The sequence below is a fragment of the Rosa chinensis genome, chromosome 2 (assembly GCF_002994745.2).
Source record: "Rosa chinensis cultivar Old Blush chromosome 2, RchiOBHm-V2, whole genome shotgun sequence".
Classification (NCBI taxonomy): Eukaryota; Viridiplantae; Streptophyta; class Magnoliopsida; order Rosales; family Rosaceae; genus Rosa; species Rosa chinensis.
Window position 1 is genome coordinate 16,179,299 of NC_037089.1, and position 24,168 is coordinate 16,203,466.

Here is a 24,168-nt window from a genome sequence, read left to right on the forward strand (position 1 = left end):
GGGAGGAAGGGTCGGGGAGAGAGAAGAGAAAGTTACCGGGGGCTAGGTAGATTTTCCAAAAATGGAAATCTACCAACAGTAATTTCCATATATAAATACAACTTACCATGAACAGTAAATTCTACATTTTTGGCCATAACTCTCACATACTAAGTCCAATTTTTACGCACCACATATGCACGCGCTCGGTTTAACGTCCTCTACAACTTTCATGAAGGAAATTTTCTCAAATTTTGACCCGAACAAAAAGTCAACTTTTAGGGCCCCCTAAAAGCATTGAAACGACAGTAAAAGTGAAAGTAAAAGTTGTTTACCGTCCAAATGACTAGTAACCCGGTGAATTCGGGTTCGGGACGTCACATGTGGAGTCATTGGGCATTGGTACAAGAACTGCCAAGCAAGCAATAAAGTAGCAGCCAATTATAAGAGGTATAGGGAATCTAAAGAACAAGAGGCTCACTATATGGAAGAAGGAGGCCATGACCCAGACGTCAACCTCACAATTGCAGACTTTAATGGCAACAAGGAACTTGCTCAGTCAACTGATGCCCCAAACTTTGACTGATCTGCTTTATTTATTTTATTTTCCAAAAACAGTTGTGAAGGCATAATGCCTCATTTTTAATTAGACTATTGTTTGGTCTTAAAGTTTATTTCAATAATGGTTTGATGAATTAGAACAAGACCTTGATTTGATTATCGTTGGCTTATAAATAAATTTCAAATTTTATTCTGAAGCACTGAGTTTATTCGATTTTATTTACTACACATATTTACATGGTTCGAAATAGCACTATAAAGATGTAAAGCAATACATCTAGAAAAAAAATTATTAGAATGAAAAGATTATCATTCTACTAAAATAGAAATACTCTAAAGACTATGAGATATATTTAAAGTCAAAGACGCTCTGTATGCACCAAGAGCTAATCGAACCTTGTTAAATATCAAAGATATTCATGCCAATGGTTATCATGTAAAAACACACTGTGAGAATGGAACTGAATACCTTTATATTACCTCTAATGAATGTGGAAGGAAACACATTTTAGAGAAACTTATGAGTCAATCTAGTGGACTGTACCTCACTACGATTTGGATCATTGAATCCTATGCTGTCACCAACAATGAAATGTGGGACACTGACACATATAGGCTTTGGCATGACCGCCTAGGGCACCCCGGTCGTGACATGATGATCTGTATTTTAACGAACTCATATGGACATCCCTTCTTTCGAGTGAAAAATAAAATGGGACAAAAATCCGTCACACTGCAAGGTGTCGGTTCTAGTACTGCTCAAATGCAGTCATTGCCTTCTGAAGTACCAAAAGCATTACCTCCCTCCCATTATGCCTTATTAACTATTTCAAAGGCACATCACTCGTTTTGCAACGCCAGCTCTTTAGCAAAAAAAGGATCGAGACCTTCCTATGCTAAAGATATAAAATAAAACATTCCATTCTTACAAAGGATACAAGGAGATATCTGTGGACCTATCCATCTAGAATGCGGACCATTCTAAGTACTTTATGGTTCTGGTGGATAGTTCGACACACTGGTCACATGTCATTTTATTGTCCACAAGAAATGCTGCATTTGCAAAACTCCTAGCACAGATTATACGTTTAAGGGCTCACCACCCTGATCACCCTATCAAGTCTATAAGGCTTGATAACGCTAGAGAGTTTACATTAAAAGCATTTGATGATTGTTGCATGTCAATTGGGATCGACGTAGAGCATCATGTACCCCGTGTGCATACACAAAATGGTCTCGCAGAAGCCACCATCAAAAGGCTACAGATGGTGGCTAGGGCATTGGTTATGTGCACCAACCTGGCTATATCTGCATGGGGTTATGCAATATTGCACGCAACTTTACTTATTCATTTCAAACCCATAACTAGCCAACCATTTTCTGCATACCAGTTGGTAACTGGATATGAGCCTGACATTTCATACTTACGCATATTTGGTTGCGCAGTATATGTGCCAATTGCGCCCCCACAGCGCACCAAAATGGGTCCTCAGAGACGATTAAGTATTTATGTTGGATACGAATCCCCAACAATTATCCGCTACTTGGAACCCTTGACAGGCGATCTCTTTACCGCTAGACTTGCGGATTATCACTTTGATGAGACAGTCTTCCCGTCGTTAGGGGAAGATAGGAAAAAGGATTTTCCCAGGGAACGACAGGAATTGTCGTGGTTTATCCCCACTCTGTCTCATTTTGATCCCCGCACTTCACAATGTCAAAGTGAAGTGAAAAGATCGATCATCAGAACGTAGCAGATTAGATGCCTGATGCGTTTACTAATATCGCAAAAGTGACGAGATCATATATACCAGCTGCAAATGTGCCTGCAAGGTTAGAAGTCCCCAATAAGGGGCACGGTGCCGCAGATAGAGGCATTGCAACCACACTTAGTGGAGGTGTGGTTGAGGCAGTGGCTCCCCAAAAGAAGAGGGGGAGGCCACTTGGTTCGATTGACACTCACCCAAGGAAGAAGAGGGCGAGTAAGGCACAAACCATGAATCATCAATGTAGAGAACCCCTCTCATGAGATTGTCTCTGATTATAGTTATATCCATGAATCAATACTGGAGGACGCTTCGATGTTTAAAATGATTCCAGAGAACAAAGAAATCTCAAAGGATTATGAGAGTGCATATGAGTTGATAGAAAGATCTTCCATACACATTGATCATATATACTGTTGCTTAAGGAATCATAGAGCACGATGATATCGAACCACGCTCTGTTGCAAAATGTCAACAAAGAGCAGATTGGCCTAAATGGAAAGAAACAATCCAAGCAGAATTAGATTCTCTAACAAAGAGACAGGTATTTGGTCCGGTAGTGTTAACCCCACCAAGTGTAAAGCCTGTAAGACATAAATAGGTCTTTGTCAGAAAGCATAATGAGAAGAATGAAGTCCTGAGGTACAAGGCTCACCTTGTGGCGCAAGGTTTCTCACAACGCCCTGGAATTGACTACGAGAAGACATACTCTCCCGTAATGGACGTTATAACATTCCGCTACTTAGTTAGAGTAGTAATTTCTGAAGGACTGGAAATGCAGCTCATGAATGTGGTTACTACATATCTCTATAGGGATCTAGATTTAGAGATATATATGAAAGTGCCTGATGACCTTACATTACCCAAATCAAGTGACTTTAAACCACGAAGTGTGTTTGCAATTAAGTTGAAACACTCACTTTACGGAATGAAACAATCCGGCCGGATGTGGTATACCCGTCTAAGTGACTACTTAATTGGGAAGGGATATAAGAACGATGAAGTATGCCCCTGCGCATTCATAAAGAAAACAAGTTCCGAATTTGCAATTGTAGCTGTATATGTCGATGATATGAACATAATAGGTACTCTTGATGAAATAAGAGAAACCGCGAGCCACTTGAAATCCGAATTTGAGATGAAGGATCTTGGGAAAACTCGATTCTATCTAGGCCTTGAACTAGAACACCGAGTTTGTAGAATACTAATCCACCAGTTTGCGTATGTCCAAAAGTCAGGCGATAACATGGACAAAGCGCATCCTGCTAGCACTCCCATGATTGGTCAAAGCTTGGATGCAAGGAAAGATCCATTTCGTCCAAAGGAAGATGACGAAGAGGTGTTGGGAGCTGAAATTCCCTATCAAAGTGCAATAGGCTCATTATTGTACTTAGCCCAATGTACTCGACCAGACATTGCATTCTCAGTGAACTTGTTAGCTAGATTTAGCTCAGCGCTAACGCAGCGTCACTGGAATGGTATCAAGAACATTTTCGATACCTAAAAGGAACCATTGACTTGGGGCTGTTCTTTCCCTACAGAGAGACAAGAGGGACCGCAGATGGAACTGCAATCCCTAAAGGAAATGTTGATGGCGAAAGCGCCATTCACTACACTGAAAGGCCAAATGACGTTTTGGTTGGTTTTGCTGATATTGGGTATCTCTCTGACCCACATAAAGGTCGTTCCCAAACTGGTTATGTATTTACCAGTGGGAACACGACTATATCTTGGAGATCAACCAAGCAAACCCTTGTGGCTACCTCCTCGAACCACTCAGAGATCATTTCTCTACATGAGGCGGTTCATGAGTGTGTTTGGTTAAGAGCTATCATCACACATATTCGAGGGACTAGTGGTTTGAGTTCTACCACTGAAGAGCCTTCTTGCATTAATAAAGATAATGCAGCTTGCATCGAATAGATGAAGCTAGGGCATATCAAGGGTGATAATACAAAACACATATCACCCAAGTTTTTCTACAATCAGCAACAACAGGCCCTCCTCAAGATTCAAGTGAATCAAGTAAGGTCTGAGGAGAATGTGGCAGATTTGTTCGCCAAATCATTGCCTAAGGCCATATTTGAGAAACATGTGAAAAACATAGGAATGTGAAGACTTTCCAAGCTCCCTTGATTAATGTAAGGATCAGGGGGAGGTGTTGACGTTAAGGGGAGTCTAACACACACATGTCATCCTCAAATGTAAAAGGTGCGTTGTGCTCTTTTCCTTCGACCAAGGTGTATTTTTTGTCCCACAGGGTTTTTATTGTTACTTGGCAAGGTTTTTAGGGAGGCAACAACTCATGCACCATTTCGTCTTTGACTTGACACAAGGGGGAGTGTTAAAGGAAAAACACATTGTGTGCCTTCGTCAAAGCGACTGACGGAGAGGAAATCAAGGAATCAGTGATTACCATCAATCAGCACAATTATAGATCAATCAGTATTCAATGTATTTAATGTAATTGATATTTCCGTTGCAATTCTATCCCTATATAAAGGGACTATGAAATGAAATGAGGAGACAAATTCCAATCTCAATTTTACTTTAACAAAAATGACTAACTGATTTTTTTTTTTTTTTTAACCACGTTGTGTGGTGTGTTGGTCGAATGGCCTAGTCTGGAACCCCCCAGGTCTAGCGTTCGAATCCCAGCTCCATCCCGTGGCCAGCAGATTTGAGGGACCCTTCGGGTTCGTACGTCTGCAGTGCAGTGGATTAGTTTGTCTTTGCCTGGCTTTCGCCGCAATGTCGGTGTAGGTGTCCTGATGCTGGGATACCACTGCATGGGTGTGTGAGTTACTAACAACTAACCCGATAAAAAAAATAAAAAATAAAAAATAAAAAAACTTTTTTTTGGGGGGGGGGGGGGGGGGGGGGGGTTATGAACCTAACCTCTCAAGTAAGAAAGTCGAAAGACATCTGACCAAACAATCAAGCAAAAAAACTACCAAAAAACAATTCAAATGTTTTATTAATTGTTTCTTATCTTTGTTGAAATCATAGTTTCTTAGGTACAATGAGGGCGAAAGGATAAACATAGATCCATCTTCAATTGGTCCTTAATTGGACTAAGCCTAATTAATCCTCATGCATGCAATTTCTCGTTTTTGATCATCTCATTAAGCAGCTGTTGGTGAAATTACAATAAAATTATAATTTCTATATGAGAAACTCGTTGACGAAAGGTTGAGGCGCGGGTATCTCGCTCTCTTTAAGGAGATTCAAGCTCTCTGCGGAACAATGCTGGTGCACCAGAAATCTCTTGACTTGTCCCCTCCAGGATACAACAGCCCAACAACAAGTTGTGTGGCTCCCACCAATCTGCACAAATTGAAGGAACCCAAAACTCCACCAAAAGAACACCTTTCTTTCCCCAAAAAACACACAAGACACTTTGGGGAATTTTTGGAAAGAAAGTTGATGGGTGAATAGTAGTGTATCGTAATAGTATTAAGTAAAAGCAATGATGTGTTTGAGCATACAACAAATAGTGCTATTTATAGGCTCTTAGGACACTCTCCACCATTAATAAAATAGTAACCAAAAGCTATAGGTTACAAGAATTAAAACCCAAAATAAATCAAAATCAAAATAAAACACCATGAGTTACAAAATAAAATTCAAAATAAATTCTGAATTTAAACACAAAATAAATTCACCCAAAATTAATTTCAATAATAAATAAAATATTAAAATGTTACAACATTCCCCCACTCATTTTAATATTTAAAAAAAAATATAAACCAAAGTTACCGGCCAAAGACGAACCATTATGCATCATGAAGGTGTGCTCTGCATTGAACCTTCACTTAGTGAAACAGCAGTCCCTACTTCAGAGTTGATAGTGGTCTCCGACTTGAACTACAACTGTTTAAGGAAAAATAAGAACTACTGCTCACACATAATAATCCAGGTGTTAATATGAGCTTTATTAGCCACCACATTACGGCCTTGTGCTTATCCCGGTTTTCATGAGTATATTTCAAGAATAAGCCCAATTCTCATAGAGAGCGGCCCCACTCTCATACTCATATAGATAAAATCCGTTAAGGATGCTCTTGTAACTATAACATCCCACTCATATGAGCTACAGATTTTATTAAGAGTTTTAAGTAAAGTCAACCTTCATATACGTTACAAGATTAATGCACTTACATCATAGGGATGAGTAAGAAAATATAGTGCATTTTTCTTACGGCCACCTTATGATTCGTTTTTCCCATTGAACCCAGTTTTTAGGATCTCTAATCACCGGGTTGGGTGTCCTCATATATGGCTCATGATGATATGGGCTTCAATCCCATCCCCCTCGATGTATTCCAGACCTTTTCTCTTGCCAAGCCCTTAGTTAAAGGATCTGCAAGATTATCACATGATTTAACATAATTCACATTAATAATTCCATCACTCAAATATGATCTCACAGTACTGTGTTTTCTTCTTATAGGTCTAGATTTACCGTTATAATAACGGTTATTTACTCTACCAATAGCTGCAGTGCTATTACAATGAATCAATATAGGTGGAATAGGTTTTTCCCACAAGGGAATTTCATGCAATAAATCTCTCAACCAATTTGCTTCTTCACTTGCTGAAGCTAGAGCAATAAGTTCAGCTTCCATGGTTGAATTAGATATTATTGTTTGCTTCTTTGATTTCCAACAAATAGCACAACAACCTATTATAAAAATATAACCAGTGGTAGAGAGAGAATCACCTGACAGAGTATTCCAATCGGATCACAAAAGCCTTCAAGTACAGCAGGAAATTTTTTTATAAAATAATCCATAATTTTTATTACCAAGCAAATATTTCACAACACGCTCAATTGCATGCCAATGTTCTTTACCTGGTTTACTTGTGAACCTGCTAAGTACTCCAACTGCATATGCAATGTCAGGTTTAGTGCAGTCAGTTGCATAGCGCAAATTGCCAAATATACTAGCATATTCCTTTTGATTAATCACATCATTTTCACTTTCAAAAGGAAATAAGTGAACACTAGAATCAAAAGGAGTAGACACATGCTTGTGGCCAACATAATCATATTTCTTCAAAATTTTCTCAATATAATGTGACTGATCAAGAAAAATACCATCACATGTTTTTGTTATTTTCATGCTCAAAATAACATTAGCCTCACCAAGATCTTTCATATCAAAATTGCTCTTAAGCATAGTTTTTTTCTCATCAATTACATGCAAATTTGAGCCAAAAATTAACAGATCATCCACATAGAGACTAATAATAACATGTGAATTTTTCCAAGATTTATAATATATGCACTTGTCACATTCATTTGATTTATAACCATTTTCAATCATGCAGGAATCAAATTTTTCATGCCACTGTTTAGGAGCCTGATTTAAACCATAAAGGGATTTAGATAACTTACATACCTTATGCTCTTGACCAGGTTCTATAAAACCTTCTGGTTGGTCCATATAGATCTCTTCATCTAAATCACCATTTAGAAAAGCTGTTTTCACATCCATTTGATGAATAATCAAATCATGAATTGCAGCAATAGCAATCAATAATCTAATGGATGTAATCCTTGTAACCGGAGAAAAAGTATCAAAAAAGTCTAGATCATGTTTTTGCTTAAAGCCTTTAGCAACAAGTCTAGCTTTATATTTGTCTACACTTCCATCCAGTTTGAGCTTTTTTCTAAGGACTCATTTACACCCAATGGTTTTAAAACCTGTTGGTAAATCTACTAATTTCCGAGTATTATTAGAAATTAGAGACTCAATTTCATCATTCACAGCCTCTTTCCAGAAATTTGCATCTGGTGATGATAAAACTTCATGTAAAGAAATAGGATTTTCCTCAACATTATAAACATAATAGTTAGGGCCAAAAAAAATTTCAACTCTAGCTCTCTTACTTCTTCTAGGTTCATTTTCATTAGTTTCTTGTATATGCAAATTAGAAGAAGAAGAACTAGGTTGGGAAAAAATATTTTCTCTAGATTCTTGACCCCCACTATTTTTTGATTTAAAAGGAAATTTTTCTTCATGAAAAATTGCATCACCAGATTCAATCACAACATGATTTTCAACATCAAGAAATCTATAGGCTGTACTTTTTAAAACATATCCAACGAAAACACAAGTAGTAGCTCTAGCGCCCAATTTTGGTCTTTTAGGGTCAGTTAACCTCACAAAGGCTAGACAACCCCAAACTCTAAGATAACCCAAATTTGGTTTATGCCCCTTCCACACATCAAAAGGTGTAATTTTTGTATTTTTATGTGGCACTCTATTCAACACATAACAAGCAGTTAAAACTGCTTCACCCCAAAGATTAGAGGGAGCACCTAAATCAATCAACATGGCATTTGTTAACTCAATCAAAGTTCTATTTTTTCTTTTTGCCACACCATTAGATGTAGGTGAATAAGGTGGAGTAACTTCATGAATCACTCCTAAAGATTGAACAAAAGTATTGAATTCAGAAGAATCATATTCTCTCCCTCTATCACTTCGGAGTCTTTTAATTTTTCTACCGAATTGATTTTCAACCTCAAGGAAGAACTCTTTATTTTGGCAAAAGCATCACTTTATTTTTCAACAAATAGACACGAGCATATTTAGAACAATCATCAATAAAAGTGATAAAATACATGTTACCTCCACGAGTTAAAATTCTCTCTAATTCACACAAGTCTGTATGAATTCATTCCAATAGCTCGGTATTCCTTTCAACATTTTTGTGAGGCCTTCTAGTAATTTTTGCTTTACTGCAAGTCTCACATTTTTCAAAATCTTTTTGCAGTGAAGGAATTAAACCCAAGCTACTCATGATTCCCACATATCTACTATTTATATGACATAAACGTGCATGCCAAAAATTCAAAGAAGAGAGCATATAAACTGAAGTAGATGCTTTATTATTATTCTCAACATTCAATTTGAACATGCCTTCACAAGCATAACATTTGCCCACAAATACACCTTTTTTGGTGATCACATATTGGTCAGATTCCATAGTTTGTTTAAAACCAGCCTTATTAAGAATATAACTAGACATCAAATTGTTCTTCATGGAGGGTGTATGCAACACATCTTTCAAAGTTATCACCCTACCAGAAGTAAATTTGAGTTCCACCTCACCAGTTCCAAGCACATGAGTAGTATGTGAATCTCCAAGCATAACTGTTTTGGGCTCCTAAAAAGGAGTGTATTTCTTGAACCAATCTTTAACATAGCAGATTTGCCTATTAGCACCACAATCTGCCCACCATCCTTCAACACTTTGAACCATATTTACATCAGTTATCATTGCCACATATGGTTCTTCAGTGACGTGAGCTTGAGGAACAGCCTTACGTTTTTTATAAGTGCAATTTCGAGCAATATGCCCACTTTTGCCACAAACATAACAACAAGTATATTGTTGCTTGTTTTCTGAAGGAGGATATTGGTTCTTATTCACATAGCTTGGTTTGCCTTTATTCTGTTGGTGAGGCTTACCAACTTTTTTCATATTTTTCTTCTTTGGCTGCATAAGAGAATTTTTATGAAAATGACCATTGGGCATATTATTATTGGAGGATGCTAAATTTACCTTGGAGGTGTCATTGTTTGTATATTGCATAAGAACATCTTGACATCTTCCTTCCTCCTCAACGCAGAAGCGAGTGATCAAGGTCTCCAAGAAAATCTTCTTTTGTTTGTGACGCATGGATTTTTGGAACTCTCTCCAAGTTAATCTACCAAACTTCTCAATATTTCTTTGAATAACAATGAGTAGTTCATTATAATCATAAACATTATATGAGAAATAAGTCAAGAGATAAAAAAAAATAGTTATACTCATCTTTCTCACGTTGAGATTTCCCATATTGTCGAACGGTTTCTCTTGTGCATGCTCCATGTTGTTGAATCTCCTTAAAATTGTTGGTGAAACTACAATAAAATTATAATTTCTATATGAGAAACTCGTTGACAAAAGGCTGAGGCGCGGGTATCTCGCTCTCTTTAAGGAGATTCAAGCCCTCTGCGGAACAATGTCGGTGCACCAGAAATCTCTTGACTTGTCCCCTCCAGGATACAACAGCCCAACAACAAGTTGTGTGGCTCCCACCAATCTGCACAAATTGAAGGAACCCAAAACTCCACCAAAAGAACACCTTTCTTTGGCCAAAAAACACACAAGACACTTTGGGGAATTTTTGGAAAGAAAGTTGATGGGTGAATAGTAGTGTATTGTAATAGTATTACGTAAAAGCAATGATGTGTTTGAGCATGCAACAAATAGTGCTATTTATAGGCTCTTAGGACACTCCCCACCATTAATAAGGTAGTAACCAAAAGCCATAGGTTACAAGAATTAAAACCCAAAATAAATCAAAATCAAAATAAAACACCATGAGTTATAAAATAAAATTTAAAATAAATTCTGAATTTAAACACAAAATAAATTCACCCAAAATTAATTTCAATAATAAATAAAATATTAAAATGTTACAACAGCAGCTACGAATAAAAGTTTGAATATTAGTTTGCTAGATTCTTTTCTCTCTTTTTTTGAAAGGAAATATGACAAACTATATTAAATGATAACAGAGGTTACATGGAGCGATGCAAAAGCATCGAAAGAAAGCAATAAAACATAACGAGATACACAAACACATCCATAATAAAGAAAAAACAATAAATGATAATAAGATGCACATACGCATCTAGAATGAAAGGTAACCAGGATGTGACTTGATGTCGAACGCCAGCGCTGCACTGCATATGTCACGAAAGCAGTGTAAATGTAATAGTAACCATAACCGGCGAAATGATCACCTAGGAGAGGTGATTCACTCACCATGAGTTCGAAAGTAACCGAGGGTGTCAAAAATTCGAAAATTAGCAAATGAACTCCTAAGAACCAGAACCAATACCAGATCAATATGAGCAGCTATCTCGGATCCAAGATCCGTATTTCTAAGCGACCAGGATCCCAAATCCAGATCCAAATTCGGCCCAAGACCCAAATCAAGTCCGCTAAAGTAGTTTTGACAAAAGCCCAAATCCATGTGAATATGATTAGGGCACCCAAACTCATGGGCACCCTAGAGTCATCTCCACTCTCGACACTCCAACAATTAGGTATGTAATTAAATACTAGGAGCAAGTCCAACAATATATTCATTAAAACTCTTCAATATTGGTGCTTTGTTATATATATGTGTGTGTGTGCATGTGTATCTTTCAATTGTTATGGACAATTTGGAGAAAAATGATGAAACAAAAGAAATCAACGAACAGATGTTTATCCTTAATTAAATAATTCTTCCAATGTAGCAAATCAATTAAAATCAAATAGGAAAAATTTCACAAATGGTCACTCAACTATGACTCATTCGACACTTTGGTCACTGAAGTTTCAAATATATCACTTTGGTCACTCAACTATTACACTGTCAATCACTTCAGTCACTAAAAGAGTATCTTTTATAATTTTTTTTTTATGAAAAAGATTAACAAAGTGACTTAAGTGATTGACAGTGTAATAGTTGAGTGACCAAATTGATATATTTGAAACTTCAGTGACCAAAGTGTCGAATGAATGATAGTTGAGTGACCATTTGTGGAATTCTCCCAATCAAATAATAGAATCCATTGAGTTTTTTAAGACACATATAATTGAATACACGCAATAGCATTCTGGTTTTTTTTTCTTTTCTTTTCAATAAACAAATGAATAGCTTGGAGTATCCCAGCTCATCTCCTATTAAATTTTATTCTGAAGAAAAAAAAAAGGAAAAAAATACAAGAATAAAGGGGACATAAAACCAAATCGTTGAGAAAAAGCAACCAAAAAGAAAACAAATGACAAATACAAGAAAAAAGTGAACCTAACGAAACTGAAAATTGGGAAGCCTCAAATGAAACAACAACATTGTGGTTCACTAGCTAGAACATCATCTTTATGCATGGGACCATCTCTCAATTCTTTTGCCTGAGCTTCCTTCCCTCCGCGAGCCGTTTGGCAAAATCGACCAGTGCTTCTTCGTAGGTACCTTCTCCCTCAGATTCCTCGTACCTCCCAGTATCGAGATTTACCCTTGACAATCGCTTCTTCAACAGCGCATTTCCGATCTCGACAAGCCTCTTCAGATTCTTCTCTGTTGCAATGTCCACTGATGCCTCCTCACCGATCAAATTATCATCCTATAATTTTCACAACATCATAAAACTATATATTAATTAGCCTGATATATCCTATAATTAATCATAGTAAGTGCTTCTGGAACTAAAAGCACTTCGTAGTTCGTACAGAAGCATTGCAAACATGCATGCACTATGTTGACAAACTCTGTTCACCTGAATGCGTATGTAGTTATCGTTGCAATTGAGGGACTGGAACAGAGTGGAGACATGAATGTCAACCATATCAGCACTCGCATCGCCAAACATGTCAACCAAAGGTGTGCTCCCATTGTTAAACAACCAATTGATCAAACCCCATTTTGAGGCCTCGGCTGCGGTGTACTTCCCTTCAGACTTGGCGGAGCCGGTGCCCAATGAGAGCACTAGTAACCGAGTGGCATCCAATGGCTCTGAGTCGTGCTTCAACATCTCTCTGTTTATGTGGCTTATGGCCATCATTGTCTGTAGATATTATACAGTTACGATGGATCGATTAGATAAGTAGGGTACTTGGTATATGTTCAATGGGTAGATAAATGCGTGGTACGTCGTTAGCATATATGTCACAACATAAAACAAAGTTCACGTAAAGTGATGAAATTTAAGATTCAAATTGACAATTTAACAATTAACGTAACACCTCATATTATCGGACAAAAGTAGTGAATCACAAGCATAGATTACTTACAGGATTATTTGCAGCGACCCCACCATCAACGAGATCAAAAGAACGAGTTCTTCCCTGTTTGTCTGTAACCTCAAAGTAGTGTGCGGGGAGAAAAGTTGGAGCTGCAGAGGTACTGATGCAGATATCTGAAAGCTTTGCATTTTTCAAAGAACTTTCTTTTGCCTGTAGTTAGAGAAATTAGTCCCAAATATGTATATGAAGATTGAAGAGTGCATTAGTGCCTTAATGGTTTGTCTTACATCAATGGTTGAGAAAATCACAGGCTGAAGGTGTTTGATATCGAACGTTGGGATGATGACATTGGTTAGAGTTTCTTTTATTGTGAGGTCGCCAAGCAGCCCGGTCGTCAATGTGCGCAGGTAATTCCCGTCGTATTTTGGTCCGGTCACCGCTCCAACCAAACTTTGAATTGATGTCAAGAAGTTCTTTCGACTGCATATCAATGTAGATAAAGAATAAATAAGAATAACGTACGCTACAATATTCACCGAATCATCTTTTTCTTTTAATAAAGAGGATCAAAGATATTCACCGAATCATGTTCATTGGCAAAATATTGCATGTGTACATACTATATATGCTAGTTTGTTAACTCAACTGACCTCTTCTGGGGGAAAATCTTAGGTGTTTGTTCCAAGTAGAAGTTATTGATGTCCTTTGCTTCATACATGGGTCGATTGTCCTTGTTGGGAGCTGTAAGCATGGTGGTGACCAATCCACCTGTGCTAGTTCCGGCGATTATATCAAAATAATCTGCAAGTCTTGCACTCGGGCCATCCAAATCCTACATCATTAATATACAGATGACAGATACAATAAGTAAAATATGGAAGTAGACAAGTAGTGAATGGTTATTTTTGTGGAGTATGGAAGATTATGCAAGTACCTGAAGCTTGGATTCGAGAAAGCCGAGGATAGTGCCAGGGATGATGCCTCTAATACCACCTCCGTCAATGCTTAACACTGTCACCATCTTTCTCTTTGCCAAACCAGTAGACATTTTCAAAACAAAAAAACCTAGTTTTCTAGCTTGATTTCCAGAAAAACGATATCAATAGTAGTGACTTGGATAAATGATTACGTGATTGTGAAAGTAGTATGTTTGTGAATGAATTATGAAGCATACTCCAAAACCATTATGATATTTATAGCTAGCAAGAACCCAACCAACTTTTCAGAAAAAAAGAAGAATAGACAAAGCCTATGATATCTTATTGACTTGGCTGCTGGCCTGCTGCTTATGATGACCCATAATATTAGGTCCGAGGCGGCTAACCCTAGGCACCTCTTTCAATTCAATGATTGAGTCAAGTCTTCTACGCTATCTGCTAGGTCTTAGTTTTAATCAAAGTAATTGCCTGGGTATGTAGATCAGTAAGGTTATTATACTTATTCAATACTACTTCATGGACTACGTCGTCAACCTCATGATCGATGAAATGTTAGTTGGTGTTCAAGAATGTGATATTTGGTTTATACTGTGTAGTGTAGCTAGCTCATATCAAATGCAGAGAAAGCATATTCCATTATAATAGCTTCCAAGAAACCACGAAAAGCTAGCCGGAGTAGGTCTCTTTTCCAGGAAAGCTAGCTAGTTGGCTACCTTATCCACCCACAGCCACTAATTAATGTTAATGAATTCTTAACATTCATGTATAATTAATTAGTAAGCCCTTAATTAACTATCTACTCGAAGACCAAACTTCAGACGTACTGATAGGGATCGAGCAACTAATATATTCTTAATTTAACGCGATGCATGTTAATCTCTTCGGCTCTTCCTAAACGTTACTTGGTTGCCAGCATTAGATCGGAAAAAATATAATCATGTTCTAGTTTCTACGTACTAAACATGCTTATACCAGATTAGTTAAGTAGTGTAAACCTATCATGAATTCATGATGACGTTCTTTGATATATAGTTAAGCACAACACCAAGAAAATTCTAGGTACATATCACCATGAATTGAATAATGTATTGGTTCTTGGCAGACGAGGAGGTTCTGCGTATATATCATAAGGTTCAAGTTTATTTTAACGTACTTGGAGAGGAGTCAGGAAGCCCATAATTTGACCACTTCTTTAATTTTTTTTAAAATATGGATTTGGACCAGAAAAAATAGAAAATGCATGCATGAATGTTTTCACACTTCAATTTGCTCATTTAAAATGTTTTTATTTGTACCTTAATTTTATCTTTTTAATCTTTTATTGAAAACATAGTTTCATAGGTAGAAATGTTCCACATTTAAAAATTTCCAGTGACGTCGAAAGGATAAACATCGATCGATTTATTTTTTTTTGGCTGAAAGATGAGTGAAAGAGAGGAGTAACCTCCCCTAACACTCTATTGAATTAATCAAAGAAAAAGTAGATAACAAGAGAGGGGAACAAAACCAAAACCTCTCGAAGCAAACTAATAATGAAGCAAAACTAGCTAAACCAAAACTGAGGAAGACCCATAATGTCACTATTATAATAGGACAAAATAAAAGGAGGCACATCCCACCACACCAGTTGAGTTAAGGACGTACCATGATTAGCCAATGCACACTACTACAATTATGAGGAAAGGCCACACACAGCTTGCGTGACAAAAAGACCTCAAAGGACACACATGTGTGTGTCTAACAGCCATTGCCACACTACAGCCACTTTTAACAGGGTCAGTGCTCTGTAGAGGGGTTGTTTTCCCCTTAAATAGTCTCGATTTACTTGTCTGTGGTTTTTCTGAAGAAACTCTGACACATTGGGTCCACTAACAACAACGGTGGGTAAGAATCTAATTATAATTGTTTTTTATTTTTTAATTGCTTCTGGTCCAATATCGAGTATTCCTGGGATGGACGGCTAATATCTTGATCATAATCATTTTATTTCATCTTTCTGGGGATGAATGGGTTCAATGATGATCGGCTTGGATTCAGTCACTGGCTCATTGCCATGGTTTCAGCCTCTACTCAGTGATGAAATTTGAGATCTTGGATTAGAGATGATAGGCGTAGATCCATACTTTATTCAAACACTGAAATCATATTCTGATAAGGTCGATCTAGTCAGCCAAACCCATGCCGCTGCCATTCGCACCACCAACAATCGCACCCAAATCGAGAACCATTTCCCTCCTCCGTGGCTTTAAAGAAACAAGCTCATCCTCAACATCACCATCACCATCACCCAACAACATATGAGGAGGGCCTCACCTTTATACCCAATCCCACAAGTCTCCGACGAAGGCCACCTCCACCTCCACCTCCACCTCCACCGACCAGCAGATCAGCCAGAATTTCTTAGCCCCATCAACTTCTCACCAACGAGACAGGCAAGGCCGCAGCTCTCACCCACAAAGGAAGTATACCACTACCAGCTCGAGCCAGATCCAAACTCGGATTAAACTTACCTATACCGAGACTGAACACGACAAACACCAGAAAGAAGAAAAGCAGAAAATGACAACGCACCAAAGCAATTGTTCAGATCTAAAAGGAATTTTAAATGAAATGAACTTTAATCGTAGCAAATTGCTAGCAATTGAAAACAAGGTCAGAGAACTCATAAGCCAACAAGCAAGGCCTTCAATCGTAGCACTGATCATATGAGGAGTTCCACAAGCTAGGCCTCCACCTGTGACCTTCAAAATCAAACAGGTGTTGTATTAACATCAAAGCAAACTGAATACATATATAGAGCAAAGAATCTAATCTGTACAAGAGACTTCCCAAATTTGATATCATACAGCTAAGAACAATAGTTTTACTGTTGAGTTGTCCCAGATCTAGGAGGCAGGGAATACAATACATGGCGGCTACCTCCGTGTTGAATCCACCCACTTCCTTACTAACAACCAAAACAAAGTAATTAAAAAGCAAGGGAAAAGAAGAAACCCATTTAATTTCCAGCACTTAACTCTGTAACTAAAGGGAAGAGATGAGAGAATAAAGAAGATTGAGAGAAGGACTGATGATTTCAGTGAGTTCAAGGAGAAGGGAAGAAGATGAGAGAATAGATAAGAGAGATGAGAAACGAATATCATGTTATGTTTCCCATTAACTTTAATATAAAAAATGAAAATATCAGGTTATGTTTCCCACTCATGAATAAAAAATGAAAATATATAAAGTTAGGACCATGTCGTGTACGGGTTTGCAGGAAGGAAAATTTTAACAATTATAAAATAAAACATACCCACACTTTGTGTTTGTACGTGGGAGATATGGACACCAACTACTCCAATTTACACATTTCCTTCAGCTCGTGGCAATACAAATGTGGCTGTTGCCCACATTTGTTGTGGTGGCATCTGCAACTTTATTCCCTTCACGAAAAATATGAGAAGATCGAAATGTCATATTTGCGATGCAACTTAAACAATTAAGTCAACGAACACGAAGTTGCCAAGGTACAAGCAAAGGAGAGCGTAGGTAGTCTAGCACAAGTGACGAGTCAACCTCCAACCAAATGTGTTTCCAATCACAAACCCAAACAAACTCAATAGCAGTTATAACTGCCAAAACCTCCGCTGCTATAGAACTGGGAATGTCAATGTTGGAAGAAAAAGCACCCAATTATTCCTCGTTGGATTGAGACCCAATGCTCGATGATACATGCAATTTCTCGTTCTTGTTTGGTAATAAGCTAGTTGCTTACTGTTTGTAATTATATTCACATTTGAGAGCTTCTTTCAGTTTTTCACTTTGAATTAGAGGTGGCAAACGGGCGGCCCGGCCCATTCTAAGCGGGCCTAGTCGTGCTTCGTGCCTTGCTTGGGCCGGCCCATTTATTATCGTGCCGGCCCATTTACTTAAACATTAAGCCCGGTCCGGCCCATGGCCCAAGCCCATATCGTGCTGGACCATGCTCGTGCCGGGTCAATAAACGGGTCGTGCTCGTGCCTACCCACTATAAATAATGATTTTAAAATCTTAATTTGAACAAATAAACATTAATTTTATTTAACTATTTAGAAAATTAAAATAAATTAAGTTCTACAACGTTTTTCTTAATCTTAGCTTTCTAAGATTAGTTTTCTAATAATTTTTTATATTCCACTATAAGAAAGAAAGAAAAAAAAATAACTCAAAATATATTGTTTTTTAGTATATTATTGTGAGATTAATCTTCATTAATATAATGAATATTTAGCATCATATTATTTTTTCCTTCGTTCTATAGTTGGTATTATTATGAGGTTAGTCTTTATTAAAAAACATATATTTGTTTTAGAGAAACGATAATTGAGAGGAATTTGATGTGTATTCTTATTGATAATAGGGGCCTCTTTATATAGAGGATTATAATGCATAGAATCCAAATCATACAAGGAAAGTAATCATACATTGAATAGGAATTTAGATCCTTCTAACGTAACTCTATTACCACTAGGTCAAGTAACCTAGAGTTTGGGCCAGACACAGAATAGAGATTTACTTAAACACTCCCCCTTGTGTCGCCCAAATGCGGTGCTTCTCTCGTTGCCTTGCTAAAAACCTTACCCAGTAACAAAAACCCAATGGGATAAAAATAACCTCGGTCGAAGGGGAAAAAAAACACAACACACCCTTCACGTTTCGAGACCATACATATAGACATCTCTCCCTAGTGTCTGCATCTCCCCCTGATGACTACGGTCATGAGAGTTCGGATAACTTTCGTAAACGATGCTACCAACATGTTTCTCGAAAGTGGAATTTAGGCAATGACTTAGTGAGCAAGTCTGCCATACTGTCCTCAGATCGAACCTAGTTCATCTTGATCTTGAGGAGAGTCTGTTGTTGCTGATTATGGTTGGTGTTGTCGCTTTTGATGTAGCATTTGCTTCATTTGTTCAAAGCAAGCAACATTATCCTAAATGCTCATAGGGTCATCTGTGGTAGACTTCAAACCACAATTGTTCGAACATGCATAATTATGGATCCAATCCATATACATTCACGAACCACTTCGTGAAGAGCAATAATCTCTGCATTGTTCGAAGATATAGCGACTATGGTCTATTCTATAGACCTCCAAGATATCACAGTCTTTACCCATAATGAACACATAACCCATTTGGGAACGACCTTTGTGAGGCAGGCCAATGTTGGCGGCGTTCCTGGTGTGGGATGGGTCCGAATCCATCGTCTCTCTATAGGGATAGAACAAACCCATATCAATCATACATCTCAAGTACCGAAGGATATCTTTTACACCAATCCAATGGCGGCGCATTGGCTCAGAGCTATACCTTAGCTAACAAGTTCACTGCAAATGAGATGTCCGGTCTTGTGCATTGAGCTAAGTACTAACTTCTGCCTCTAGCACATCTTCATCATCATCCTTCAGACGAAGAGGATCCTTTTCAGGATCAAGACTACGAAAGATCATGGGAGTGCTTGAAGGTTTGACCTTGTCAAAATGCCTAAGCATCTATCAACACGATGCTCAAGTTCCAAACAGAGATATAATCATGTTCTCCCAAAATCCTTCATCTCAAACTCGGATTTCAAGTATTTAGTGGTTTCCCTTAACTCTTGAAGGGCTTCCAATGAAGATCATGTCCAACATGAATCACGATAGAATCCGAAACTTGTTATGGAAACGCGCGGGCATATCCCTTCCCAATCAAGTAGTCACTTTAGTGAGCGTTTCAACCTTATTGTAAACGAGCTCCGTGGTCTAAAGCCACTTGACTTGGGTAAATGAAGTTCACCATGAACCTTCATATACATTCTGTATCTAGATCCCCATAGAGATACGTAGTGACCACATTTGTAAGCTGCATGTTCAGTTATTTGGAAACTACCAAACTGACAAGGTAGTGGAGTGCAATGAGATCTATTACGAGAGAATATGTCTCATCGTAGTCGATTTCAGGGCGTTTTGTGAGAAGCCTTGCACCATAAGGCGAGATTGCCATCTCTTTTTCTCATCACGCTTTCTAACGAAGACCTATTAGTCAATAGGTTTTATGTTAGGAGGTGTTGGCATCACTGGCTCGAAAACCTTCATCTTCGTTAGAAAATCCATCTTAACCTGGATCGCATCTTTCCATTTAGGCCAAATTTCTTTATGTTGGTATTCATTCATCAATGGAGCGTGGTTCGATATCATCAGACTCAATAAACTCATGCGCAACGAAATGCGTGACTACATCATCAATTATGATGGAGTTTCTAACCCACGTCTCATGTACACTAGTGTAATTTTCATAGAGCTCTATATTCTCAGGAATAGGTACTAACGTTGAGGCGTCCCCCAATGATAACCATAACCCGGAAGATACTCATGAGACTGATTTTGAGTGTTGATGATTCAAGGATTGAGTTGTGTCAAAGTATCCTTCAAATCCACGGGCCTCCCATGCATCTTAGCTGGGGCCATGGCCTGTAACGCCAAAGTGCCACTCTCTTTGGCATTGGCGTCATGCCAACCTCTGTGTAGGGTGGCGCTACGTCCTCTGGTAGGGACGTCCTTCCTTGCAGGCATATTTGCAGCAGATGTGTGATCTCGTCACTTTAATAGGGATCGAGATGAGACATAGTGGGGATAGACCACGACAATTCCTGTCGTTCCTGTTGAACATCTGTGTTCTTATCTCCCCCTAACGACTGGAAGACTGCCTCATCAAAGTGACATCAGCAAATCTAGCGGTAAGGAGATCCCCTAGCAAGGGCATTAAGTGGTGGACGATTGTTGAAATTTCAAATCCACGTAGTTGCCCATTCATTTGTAAGGACCCATCATAGGGTGCTGTGGCGGCGCAATTGGCACATAAATGGCACACTCAAATATGAGTAAGTATGATACTTGTACCCAGTCACTAGCTGTAATGCAGAGATAGTTTGAGTGGCAGTGGGTCGTAGACGAATTAGCATAGCTGCATGTGATATTGCATCACCCCAAGCGGATGTGAGATTGGTGCACATTACCAATTTCCGGACTACCATAGTCGTTTCTGCGAGACCATTTGGGTGTGTTCATGGGAATATGATGTCCAACATCAGTCCCAATGCAATAACCATCGAAAGTCTTCGATGTAAACTATCTAGCATTGTTAAGTCCAATTGACGGAATAGGATGATCCGGGGAGTGAGCCCGTTGTCATATGATATGTGCTAGAAGTGTAGCATAAGTAACATTTACAGTTGAACAATGGCACAACACGTGACCAGCATGTTTGCGTGTCAACCAACATCATGAGATATTTAAACATCTGCAAGTTGGTTGAACTAGTCCATAGAATCCCCACTGATTCTATGTAAGAACATAATGAGTATTTTCATATCCTTTGCATAGGATGGTCTCAGTCCTAATTTCCCTAAGGAACAGGCTTTATAAAACGAGCTAAAGGCCTTAGAATCAACCATTGAGGATTTTGGTCAGACCTGAGCATCTGAAATGCTATTTGAAGCAAAGTTGGTGATTGCAGCATCACCTAGGGCGCCATCACCATGATGTACGGCATGCATGCTGTCATGGATAAGGACTATGCCAGCCCTAGGTTGGTGGTGGACTGCAGCGGTAGTCACACTTAGTCCAGGAATCAATTTTTGATTCATGCTTCGTTTCGCTCGAGAGAATGATGTCCATATGAAGTCTTTAGTAGACGGATCATCATATCAGGACCAAGATGACCTATCCGGTCGTGACAAACCCAATATGTGTCTAAATCCAAGAGATCTTCTCTCATAACTTCATTGGATTTAATAGCTCGAATAGTGACATAGAGTCCACTAGAGAGACACATAAACGTCTCTAAGATGCTCTTTGTTCGCAATCGTTAGAGGCATTGCAAAGGAACTCATTTCCGTTCTCCATATGCGTTTTCGCATGGAATCCGTTGGCTATTCATAGGTGCGATTTGCCCTAGGAGCGTAGAGAGTTTATGTGACAGTAATCAAGGTGTCATTTGGCCAGGGGAACTTGGGCTATTCCATGTCCTTGAATTAATACTGATAGCCCAGCCATCGTAGTCACAAAGGTACTATGCTCATAATCAAAATGGAGTCATAAGAAAAAGAAATTTTAAATTTTGATTCATCAGCCAACGGAGTTACATCATTGTCTCTTTGACCAAAGAAAATCTAATCCAAAATGCTAGCTAATGCAAAATAATGGTAGTCGTCTAACTTTTTTCGGTAATTCCAAAATAAATGTGACCAGGTGAGTAGAGAGATGTCGGTGGAGCAAGGCTAGCTTAAGTACCACTAATCTCAAAACCTTCCTAGACATCACACTTACTTTGGGTGAGCCTACTTTGAAGAAAGACTAAACCATTGGCATTTACTACAAAAATATATGGCAATTGCCTATTACATCTCTTGGAAAAATAAAGACTTAGCCAAAATTGGCAATCTATTGATCCCAGCCAAATTTATAGTCTTTAATCCTTCACTCTAGATCATCATCTTGATCTTCTTGTTCCACATAGTGAGCTTCTCTTGTTTCACAATATACTTTGTAGGCGGTGACAATTTCATCACGAGCTCTACAAATGTGTGCCCAATGATCAGATACCCCACATCGAGAACATACATCTCTTTGCTCAGACTCCATTAATTGAGGCGCTTTGAAAGCGTTATTTAGATGGCTCTTAGTGTTGGTGACGCCACCAACATGGCCAGAGACATTGCCTCCCTCTCTCTTTCCACGTTGACCTCTTCGGTTCCGTGTTCACCTATTTTGGTGGTTGCCTTCTCAAGTAGAGCGATTATATGGACCAGAACATCCAGAAGTATCCCTAAGATTAGGGTTTCGCTCTTTGCGCCCTCTCTTAAGGGCGTGACTATAATTGGATTCTGGAATATACTATGTTTCCACGGATCTTGAATTATAGTTCTTCATAAGGATGTTGTCATGCTTTTCAGGGACATTCATAGCTCCAATGAGCTCATGAAACTTTGTGATCCGCCTTGCAGTAACATCGATTTGATAGTTCTGTAACCATCAATGTAAAGACGGGGAAGGTAGAGAGAGTCTTCTCAATCAACATCGCATCTGTGAGATCTCTTTACCACAGAATTCCATTAAGGATTTAATGCTAAGTGCTTCCGAGTTGTAGTCAAGAACTGACTTGAAATCACAGAAGCGGAGGCTATGCCATCTCACTTCTAGGTTAGGAAGCAGGGAGTCATGGACATTGACAAATTTTTCTTCGAGTGAGACCCACAGCCTTCTGGGGTCTTCTTCATTCATACACTCATACTGGAGCGAATCATCCATATGACGAGTCATTAGGAAGATGGCTTTCACCTTATTTGCTTCTAAGGCTGCTCTATTTGCTTCCAAAGTTTGAGCTTGCTCAACAGTTAACACGTCCTAGCTAGGATCGAGAATCGCATCCAAGATTCCATCGGCCTTGAGATGATGGCAGACATCACGAACCCACCTGTGATATCCAGAGTCAGTTGTTCCCAATGGAGCAAAGTCCAATTTGTTCAGGTTACTCATCCTAAAAGAGAACAAGAAAAAGGGTTAGTTTCGGAGCGGAAAAAGCTACCACGAAAACATATAAAATTTCTGAGCGTAGTCGCTTCCAAGAAATTAGGAATTTCTGAGCGTAATTGCTTCCAAGAAATTCAATTCCAAAAGGTATTGGATTAAATCGAAACAATGGCGTAAGTGGTCGATCCTAAATTCTCTATAAACTCTAAGTTTGGAGATCTCAACAAGCTCCAAGCTTGGAGTGAGCACAAACCCCCACAGTTCGGCTTAATTAGGTCTCCTCTATGGTGAAGAAAGGGGGGTAGAAGAAGGGAGTTTGCAAGTCCCCGAGACAAAGAAGAGAAAAAAGAGGAAAAACTCAAAATCGGGAACTTCTAGTAAAACATACCTCTTAGGATTGCAGAACTTATTTGGTCCTTGTCATAGGATTGGAGACGAGCTTCAGTCCGAGTGCCAGCACGCAGACTTGTAGGATTGCAGCGTGGTCATGGAGTCGCTGCATCGCGGAGTCCGGAGGTCCGTGAGTCGCGAGGTCGCGGAGTCGAGAGGTCGCAGAGTCTTGAGGTCGCGGAGTTGGGAGGTCGCAAGGTCGCGG

General features: G+C 38.7%; 1 protein-coding gene across 2 annotated transcripts; it reads right to left on the minus strand.

Moving 5' to 3' along the window:
* Positions 1-12,081: 12,081 nt before the first annotated feature.
* Positions 12,082-14,273, minus strand: LOC112188924 (patatin-like protein 2). 2 transcript variants are annotated; one of them, XM_024328161.2, is made up of 6 exons: positions 14,038-14,273; positions 13,754-13,935; positions 13,391-13,583; positions 13,152-13,313; positions 12,638-12,925; positions 12,082-12,484 (listed from the first exon to the last, which is right to left on the minus strand). In XM_024328161.2, the coding sequence occupies exons 1-6, from the start codon at positions 14,149-14,151 to the stop codon at positions 12,260-12,262; spliced, it is 1,164 nt and encodes a 387-aa protein (XP_024183929.1). In that variant the 5' UTR covers positions 14,152-14,273; the 3' UTR covers positions 12,082-12,259. The 2 variants fall into 2 exon arrangements, with proteins under 2 accessions (XP_024183929.1, XP_024183930.1); XM_024328162.2 differs by having other exon boundaries at positions 12,381-12,509.
* Between the last annotated feature and the right edge of the window lie 9,895 nt (positions 14,274-24,168).